Source organism: Salminus brasiliensis, chromosome 19 (genome assembly GCF_030463535.1).
Source record: "Salminus brasiliensis chromosome 19, fSalBra1.hap2, whole genome shotgun sequence".
NCBI classification, from domain to species: Eukaryota; Metazoa; Chordata; class Actinopteri; order Characiformes; family Bryconidae; genus Salminus; species Salminus brasiliensis.
The window spans coordinates 2,939,144-2,949,143 of record NC_132896.1 but is presented as its reverse complement, the minus strand read 5'-3'; the positions used below and the strand labels follow the sequence as shown (position 1 = coordinate 2,949,143).

General features: G+C 41.7%; 1 protein-coding gene across 1 annotated transcript in view; it reads left to right on the top strand.

Moving 5' to 3' along the window:
- Positions 1 to 5,157: 5,157 nt before the first annotated feature.
- Positions 5,158 to 10,000, top strand: part of ldhd (lactate dehydrogenase D) — a 15,957-nt gene continuing 11,114 nt past the window's right edge. Inside the window, exons 1-4 of the mRNA XM_072664055.1 lie at positions 5,158 to 5,332; positions 6,047 to 6,159; positions 6,419 to 6,560; positions 7,813 to 7,954. Of these exons, the coding sequence (XP_072520156.1) occupies positions 5,246 to 5,332; positions 6,047 to 6,159; positions 6,419 to 6,560; positions 7,813 to 7,954 (484 nt within the window). The 5' untranslated portion in view covers positions 5,158 to 5,245. The remainder of the gene's footprint in view (positions 5,333 to 6,046; positions 6,160 to 6,418; positions 6,561 to 7,812; positions 7,955 to 10,000) is intronic.

The following is a 10,000-nucleotide window of genomic DNA, read 5'->3' as shown; positions in this document are numbered from 1 at the left end:
GAGAGAGAGAGAGAGAGAGAGAGAGAGAGACAGAGAGAGAGAGACAGAGAGAGAGACAGAGAGACAGAGAGAGACAGAGAGAGAGAGACAGAGAGAGAGAGAGAGAGACAGAGAGAGAGACAGAGAGACAGAGAGAGACAGAGAGAGACAGAGAGACAGAGAGAGACAGAGAGAGAGAGAGAGACAGAGAGAGAGACAGAGAGAGAGAGAGAGAGAGAGATACAGAGATGCTGACACAGATGTGCAAATGCACACACAGCTTATCTAGTCCCTGTAGAGAAGAAGTGCTGCCAATAGAATAGGACTCTCTGGAGCAGATCAACATCATGACCCTATTGGCTCCATGCTGCCTAATAATGCCAGGCGTGGGCTAGAGGGGTATAAAGCCCCCCAGCATTGAGGAGCTGTGGAGCAGTGGAAGAACTGTGTTCTCTGGAATGATGGTGATCATCAAACATTCAGACTTCACTGATTGCAACTTTTGTCACTTAATGCAATCAAATCCTTACAGCAATGTTCCTCCAAAATCTAGTAGAAAGCCTCTTTCTTCTCTGGACAGTAGAGACAGTTACTCCAACAGAAGCAGGATCAGGTCTTTTCAATAATCTTGATTTCAGAAGAAAATATGAATGAGCAGGTGTCCCAATACTTTTGTCCATTTATATTATGATATATATATTCATTTTCAATCGTAAATTTCATCAATTTTTATTGATTTTCATTGATTTTCTACATGAGCAGACAGCATTCGACTGTCTGCTGCCGCGTCTGACTGTGCAGACATGAACACAGGTACATTAGACAGGTTAGCTCCTGCTGCCTGCCGCACCTCCGCCAGTGCCTTCTGAACGGACTGGGACATCCCTAACAACAGCAAGTGGTTTTACTAGACTGTGGCTCCTCCAGTAAACTGGAAGAACTGTTCCTATGGGAGATGATTGGACCATGAAGCCCTCCTTCACATCAGATGAAGCCGTTCTCATTAGTGGAGTTACAGTCAGAGCGGTGTGTGGAGGGAAAGTCTCGCGGCCCCAAACAGAACGTTCCTGACATTCCTGATCAGGCGGAAGAGTTGATCAGGATTCAGAACACACACTCCTCTCCCTTGTGCACTCTGTGAGCAGCGAAGAAGCTAAACACACTCGATCACACACACACACACACACACACACTCTCTCTCAGTGACGGGCAGACCTCACTGGAACCAAGGAGAAAGAGATGACATCAGAATAGACAATCAGAACAGAGAGAAAGACCCACAGTGTCCCTTCTTTTCTCTACCGTCTCTCACCCTGCACAGCTCACACACACACACACACACACACACACACACACACACACACACACACACACACTTCTGTGCTACTATGCAAAAGAATGAAAGCATTTCATCAGTTTGAGGGTGTTCATCTCTGACCTCACAATGATTCATTTCAAAATACGAATCTTCAGGAAATGATTCTTCAGTTTGATCCAGTACAAGGTTGGTGTTTCCAATAAAGTGGCCAGTGAGTGGAAGTACAATGTGGGTGTTTCTAATAAAGTGGCCAGTGAGTGGAAGCACAGGGTAGGTGTTTCTAATAAAGTGGCCAGTGAGTGAAAGCACAATGTAGGTGTTTCTAATAAAGTGGCCAGTGAGTGTAAGCACAGGGTAGGTGTTTCTAATAAAGTGGCCAGTGAGTGAAAGCACAATGTAGGTGTTTCTAATAAAGTGGCCAGAGAGTGGAAGCACAAGGTAGGTGTTTCTAATAAAGTGGCCAGTGAGTGGAAGCACAAGGTAGGGGTTTCCAATAAAGTGGCCAGTGAGTGGAAGCACAAGGTAGGGGGTTTCTAATAAAGTGGCCAGTGAGTGGAAACACAAGGTAGGGGTTTCTAATAAAGTGGCCAGTGAGTGGAAGCACAAGGTAGGTGTTTCTAATAAAGTGGCCAGTGAGTAGAAAGCACAAGGTAGGTGTTTCTAATAAAGTGGCCAGAGAGTGGAAGCACAAGGTAGGTGTTTCTAATAAAGTGGCCAGTGAGTGGAAGCACAAGGTAGGGGTTTCCAATAAAGTGGCCAGTGAGTGGAAGCACAAGGTAGGGGGTTTCTAATAAAGTGGCCAGTGAGTGGAAGCACAAGGTAGGGGTTTCTAATAAAGTGGCCAGTGAGTGGAAGCACAAGGTAGGGGGTTTCTAATAAAGTGGCCAGAGAGTGGAAGCACAAGGTAGGGGGTTTCTAATAAAGTGGCCAGTGAGTGGAAGCACAAGGTAGGTGTTTCTGATAAAGTGGCCATAATAAATGAATGTAAGGTAAATATACTGCCCTTTTCAAACTTCATAACTTTCATCAAACTCCCTCTAACTGGGGTTCATTCCTGTGAAGCTGCACTTCGTGTAAACAGGGGTTTTTCTAGGAGAACTGCAGCATGGTTATTATTAGACTGATGGGTAGAGCGCTGTGCCAGCAGCACCAGATTACAGGTTTGCTCGTGTAACTGTGTTCTCTATGCCAGACCACAGGAACACAGGCTTCTTTCCTCAATTAAAGAGAGGGAGGGAAAGGTTCTCTCCCCAAGGGAAGCCAGTGACGTCGGTGGCAGAGGATACAGGGGTTACTATGGGAACCACTTCCGTAACCAGCTGAGTCAGAGTGCGCAGGTTAGAGCTCATCATCACAGAGTCATCAGGAGGAAAGCAGCCGGAGTTCATCAACAACTAACACACACACACTTCCATCACTGGACTGATACACTACTGATCATACACTCCGGGTTCAGAGAGACTGGAGGCTGATGAAGGTTTGCAGATGCGTGGACGGACACACTCACTTAAAATAGAGCTGAATAGAATAGAATAGATGTGGGCACACAATTAGAACAGAGGGGGACCAATCAGGTGTGTCCACTCTGAATAAATTAGAATATAATAGAACATGTGCACATGCATTTACAATAGAGTAGACACAATGATATGCACTTACTTACAACAGTATATATATATATATATATATATATATATATATATATAAATATATATGATCAGCCAAAACATTAAAACCACTGACAGGTGAATAATCCTTACCTACAGGGTCTACTGTCCAGGGCTGGGATCTACATATTAGGCAGCGAGTGAAGAACGGTCAAGGTGATGAAGGTGCTGAAGCAGGAAAAATGGACAAGCGTAAGAATCTGAGCCACATCTTTGACAAGAACCAAACTGTGATGTTCTAGATAGATGACTGGGTCATCAGAACATCTCCAGAACATCAGGCAGGTCTTGTGGAGCGTTCCAAGTGCTCCAAGGAAGGACAACCAGTGAACTGGAGACAGGGTCCTGGGCGTCCAAGACTTATTGATGCTCATGGAGGCCCCGCCCACCTCACCTAACTTCCAGGACTTAGTCCTAGTCTTGGAGTCCATGCCTCAGATGGTGAACACTAATGCAATGGAATAGATGGTCATATACTTAGAAATGAATAAATTAATAATATGATAGAATATGATGGAGCTTAATCGATGGACATACAGGATAGAATATGTTAAAATTGTTATATAATATTAATACATATGAATAAATATGTTTAATGAGCCCAAACATACAGGACTTAACCAGCACTGGCCCTACAGCAGGACGGTCACAGTGCTGTAAACTGTAGGGGAAATCAGACCAGCATATTTGTAGCACTATTTATGAAACCTGGTCTGGAGCCCAAAACACCCGGGGTCATCAGCACATGGGCTCCTGCAGTGGCCTTTTGACCATCTGCTTTGGTTGGTATGTAAACTGTGTGCCAGAATGAGGCACAGGTAGGTGTGTTCAGTACGGCGGGTTTGCTGCAGCAGGTCAACTTCAGGAAAGTGAGCGATCGGTCAGAGCCGTGCTTCAGAGTCATGGTCAGGGTTGGAAATGGCAGAGGGCAGATGGCTGAGGGAAAGGCCTCGTGATGACGGATGCATTTTAAATGAACTGATTTTGTGAATAAAGAGTGTTTATATTCATATTTTAATTTAAATGATATTTCATTATTAAAAACTGATGAGAAGGAGCTAATTGAAGGCCCGAGGCCCTGTAGGCCACAGTGCACGCACGCTGGAGTTCTACAGAGAGGTGCAATAGCTCCACCTTGTGGACCACCTGGGTGCGATTACCCACATGTGGGTCTCACGGCTGCTGTGCTGACTGAGTGCTGAAGTGGGCTAAAGCTGGTGCCTCTCGTGCTAATGTCTCACTGTATAGAGTTCAATAAGCTTTCTATTCATTTCTATTCTGATTCAAGTTCTATTCTAGTCCAAGTTCCATTTTATTTGAATCCCAAGTTCAAAGTACTATTCTGTTCTGTTCTATTCTATTATAAATCATTCCAAGTTCTTTTGATGTTTTTAATTTCTATTCATTTCTATTCTGCCTCAAGTTCTTTTTTAATTTATTGTATCTCAAGTTCCAAGTACTATTCTATTCTATTCTATTCTGCTTCAAGTACCATTCTATTCCATGTTATATTTTATTCTATTGTATCCAAAATTAGTATTATTCTATACTATTATTAACGATTCCAAGTTCTATTTTATTCTTTTAATTTCTGTTCCTTTCTATTCTATTCTGTTTCCAATTCTATTCTATTCCATGTTCTATTTTATTCCATTGTAACCAAAATTCCAAGTACTATTCTATTCTATTCTATTAGAAATGATTCCAAGTTATTATTATGTATTATTATTTTTGTTTTTTTATTTCTATTCAATTCTGCTTTTCTGTTCTATTCCTAGTTATATTTTATTCTATTGTGTCCAAAATTCCAAGTACTATTCTGTTCTATTCAATTATAAATTATTCCAAGTTCTATGTTATTCTTTTGATTTCTATTCTATTTTATTATATCCCAAGTTCTATTTTATTCTATTTTATCCTAAATTTAAAGTTCTATTCCATTGTGTTCTATTCCAAGATCAACCTGCAGTCTCAAATTGCTCTTACAGTCAATGTAAAGAAAAATGCAACATAAATAAGTAAATAAATAAACAACTCCCTGAAGAGTGCACTCCGCTGCAAGTGCACTAGAGGGACATTTGGAACGGGGCCGGAGGGCGGGGGGGGGGGGGGGTGTCTTAGCTTACGGAGAAAAGCGGCGTTAGACGTCACGCTGCTCCCGGAAGGACATGTGTACAGTGTGTGTAGTGTGTACAGTGTGTGTAGTGTGTACAGTGTGTGTAGTGTGATGGTTTGAGGGCGGTGGAGGTGTGTGATTTTGGAGGTGTGTGATTTTGGAGTCATGGCCGGAGCTCTGCTCAGAACAGCCCTGCGTCTGAGGCCTCGGCTGCAGCCTGCAGGAGCAGACAGGAGGCGCTACAGCGAGGGGGTGAGCGATTACAGAGGGACTGAGGGGAAGGGACTGAGGGGAAGGGACTGAGGGGAAGGGACTGAGGGGAAGGGACTGAGGGGAAGGGACTGCAGAGAGGGAGTACAGTAGTTCAGCAGCCTGAACTTGGGATTCTCAGCTCCACCTTAAATAGTACAGCTTAGTGCAGTGTAGTGTGTTAAGGTGGAGCTGGAAACCTTCTGTTTGGTGGAAAAGCATTAAGCATGGCATTCCGGCTGTGTTCAGAATACAGAATACTTCTGCTGTTTCGCTGGTGCTGGTGTACCTCTAAACTGTGATCAGATTTCTTTATGATCTGTTGATTGACCTTTCTTGACCTTGTCCTTGATCCTGGTCAGTTGGTAATGGAATGTGGCTTAGCAGTGGGTGTAAAGATGCGTTATGTATTTGTAACAGTGTGTGAAACTACCACCACCATGTTTGGAAGCTGTGCTTTGGCCTGGCCAGGTCTCAGTGTGAGCTGTAACAGTGTGTGAAACTACCTCCACCATGTTTGGAAGCTGTGCTTTGGCCTGGCCAGGTCTCAGTGTGAGTTGCTGAGCTGCTTGAAAACAGTGCTCTATTACGCCACCAAGAGGAGATCCCAATAACATGGGAGTCAATGTTGTGATTTATACACACAACGTTGTTATTAAACACACTTACTCTGAATAGAAATGCCTGTGGACTGAGTTTCTGCTTTTCTGTATGTAGAGTCGAGGCCTTGAGCGAGCGATAGCAGCTTTCCGCTCGGTCAGTGGCGATGAAGGCGTGAGTCTGGGTGAAGCGGTCAGGGAACAGCATGGGAGGGATGAGTCAGTACACAGGTGAGACTGCAGAGACCCCCACTAGCCCCCACAGAAACCTGCACTACAAAGTTTAGTTTTTTCCTGTTCTAGATTTGGGTTCTCATTAGGATGGATCCTTAGGTATGTTTCTATACTGGGAGGAATGATTTAGGTTCCTAGTAGCAATATACACATAAATATATATGGGGCATATAATGATTATATAGATATATGATATAAGTGGCTCTTGAAAATTAATCAGTTTCCACCTTAATAGCATTTAACTCTGTTGTGTTAGATGTCGTCCCCCGGATGTCGTGGTCTTCCCCCGCTGTGTGGAGGAGGTCAGTGCTCTGGCCAAAATCTGCCATCATCACCAGCTACCCATCATCCCCTTTGGCACGGGAACGGGTCTGGAGGGAGGAGTTGGGGCTCTGAAAGTAAGTGAGAGTCAGCTTCGAGCAGTGTTACTCTCCACTAGTCCAGTCCAGTCCTGGGGAGCACTGTCTAGTTGGATAAACACTGGCATGCATACAAACTGTGAGTCTAGGACCAGACTTCATTAACGTGTGTCGCTACAACCTTTAAAATCAGCTACAGAGGTGCATGATCCTGGTGCTGGAGATCTCCCATCTTAGAATGTTTTTAGAATGTATTATTATTACTATTATTATTATTAGTTTTTAGTTGTGTGTGTGTGTATATATATATATATATATATATATATATATATATATATATATATATATATATATATATCCTTTTTTTAATCCATTTATTTTGACTGTTTTAAATTTTAGCTTATGTTAAAATCTTATTAATTGTATTTATAATTAAAAAAAGTTTTGTTTCCAGCCATCTTCAGAAACCCTGTAACTGTTTTAGACTTTTATTTTTTTTTTTTTACCTTTTTTTAATTGTAGTCTAAAAATTCTTTATTTACTTATTTATAATAATAATAATAATTATTATTATTATTATTATTTGAAAAAACATTTGTCTGCGTTAAATTGGAGCTTTTTTCTTTTCCCTTTTTATTTAATTTTAGTCTAAAAATAATAGTTTTTAGTTATTTATTATTATTATTATTATTATTATTCACTTTTTTAATCCATTTATTTTGACTGTTTTAAATTTTAGCATGTCCACTGATCCTTTTATGTTGAAATCTTATTAATTGCTTTTGGTTTTATTTTAAATGTTTCCCTTATTAATTCAATCTTAATTGTTGTTCTTATTAAAATAATAAGACTTTATTTTTACTGTTAGTTTGTTCATGTAATTTTTCATTTTTTACTTTAAGCTGTAAATGCTCGGCTGCACTGAAAATGAGGGCCACTCTCAATGGTGACATTCAAGGTAGATTGAGTGACATTCAGGGTAGATATATTGATTGATTGATTGATTGATTGTTAGATTAGAGTTGGAGCTAAACTCTGCAGGATGAAAGATGACCAGGACCTGAATTGGACACCCCTGACCTAGCCTATTAGTACGCCCTACACTGTCATGTTTCAGTCTTGCTGTGCGTGACTGTAGATGATCTTCAGCCGAGTCTCTCTGAGAGTGAAGGTGGAGTCGCTGGTTGTGAAGGAGAGTAAAGGTGGCCTGTCTTTGTGTAAAGCTGAAGGAGGGATGTTGTTTGAGCATTAGCTGTAGGTGCTGAAATCCATCTGTGTGTTTGTCTGTGAGGGTGGAGTCTGTTTCAGTCTGAGGAAGATGGACGAGGTGCTGGACCTCCACCAGGAAGACTTTGATGTTACCGTGGAGCCGGGCGTCACCAGAAAAGCCCTGAACGCCTACCTACGGGACACTGGGCTGTGGTTCCCTGTGGGTGAGTAGTTATGCACTAAAGCCCTGCTTACATCTGGTCCTAACATCTGCCGCAGTGCTCTAACACACCTGTAAACACTCACTAAGCACTTTATTAGGGACACTGTGTGGAAGCTGACAGGGTCTTCTCCTGTTGTAGCCCACCCTGGACGTGGTGGGACCTGTCGCACATTCTGAGATGCTTTTCTGCTTCACCGCAGTTGTACAGAGTGGTTATCTGAGCTACTGTAGCCTTTCTGTCAGCTCCAGCCAGTCTGACCATCCTCTGTTGACCTCAAAATGTGGATGTGCTTTCTTTATTCCACCATTCTGAGGAACTCTAGGGACTGTTTAGCTGAACATCCCTGGAGATCAGCAGTTCTCAAACCAGCCTGTCTGACTTCAACAGTTAAGCTACACTCAAAATCACAATCACATGATGTGAAAATGACCTGAATCTGCTCTCCTGTATCTGCATACTGATATGCATTGCACTGCTGTCTCATGATTGGCTGATATAAAAGGTGTACACCTTTTCTTTAAAAATTGCAAGTAGGTGAACCCTTTGAAATAACTAATACATTTGGTCCCACAAGTCTAACAAAATTCATAACACACACACACACACACACACACACACACACACACACACACACACACACACACACTGTTGTACTGTTCATGTCTTTTATTGAGCACATTGACTAAACATCAGCAGTGCAGACTAGAAAAAATAAGTGAACCCTCAAATTACCTGTAGATCCCCTTTGGGCAGCATCACCTCCACCAAGATGTTTGCTGTAGATAGATTGACAGCCAGTTCCCAAATGCAGTCCAGATAGGTCTGATTCTGCCGGTGGCTTATAGAGAGTCTTTATCTGGACTTTTGGACAAAAGCTACCCCTACGTCTGTTTCTGTTGTCAGTAGGTTGCTGTCCCCATCATCTATGCTGTCATCCTTAAAACCTGTGATTGTCCTAATATACATATCCATGGTATTGCACACCCCCACGTCTCGCCTCTCCTTCACCCCGCATCAAACACCCCACATGACGCTCCTCAAAAATGAAAGGCCCGGATTTTAATTGTCATCCTACTTGTAGTTTAGGCTGTGCAATCCTAGCTCTCTCATCCTCAGGCCTGGTTACTCAAACACTTTTAAATGCTTTTAAGCTAATCTTCCCATTAATGTGTGCATACTGTGTCCAGTAGAAGATGTAAACAGTATAACTGTGTGTGTGTGTGAGAGTAACTGTGTGTGTGTGTGTGTGTGATTAGTTTAGTTAGATTTTGTTTATCAATTCAGTAATTTCATTTACTTTTTCTAGCCTGAACTGTGGATGTTTACTCAATGTGCTTAATTAAAAAAACACAGACAGCAGAACAGTATGTGTGTGTAAACATGAACAGTATAATTGGTGTGTGTGTGTGTGTTTTTGTGTGTGTGTCATTAGTTTAGTTTGATTTTTTTATTTAATGCGAAGGGTTCACTTACTTTTTCTAGCCTGAACTGTTGATGTGCACTTACTGTGCTCAGTATAAGACATGAACGGTGTGTGTGTGTGTGTGTGTGTGTGTGTGTGTGTGTGTGTGTGTGTGTGTGTGTGTGTAGTTTAGTATTGTAGTTTAGTGTGTAGTTTGATATTGTTTATTAAGATTTCTAGCCTGAATTAAAAGAAAGCATGAATAATGTAACTGTGTGTGTGTGTGTGTCATTAGTTTAGTTAGATTTTGTCTATAATGCACAAATGTCACTTACTTTTTCTAGCCTGAACTGTGGACATTCACTAAATGTGCTCAAAATAAGACATGGGCAGTATAAGTGTGTGTGTTTAGAGTTTAGCTGGGTTGTGTTTGTCTAATCCTGACTTGGGTAACACCCAGACCACAGTTTATTATTCCTCAGTGCAGAAATCCAGGTTCTTCCCAATGGTTCATTGACTTTTTCTTATATAATATATCTCTATTATAACTGAAGAATACATGAATTAATTCTGACAGTTTCTCTAAAGCCAAACTAACCTGTTCTCCATGAACCTGGACTGAAATACAGCCAGGAATCAAGAAG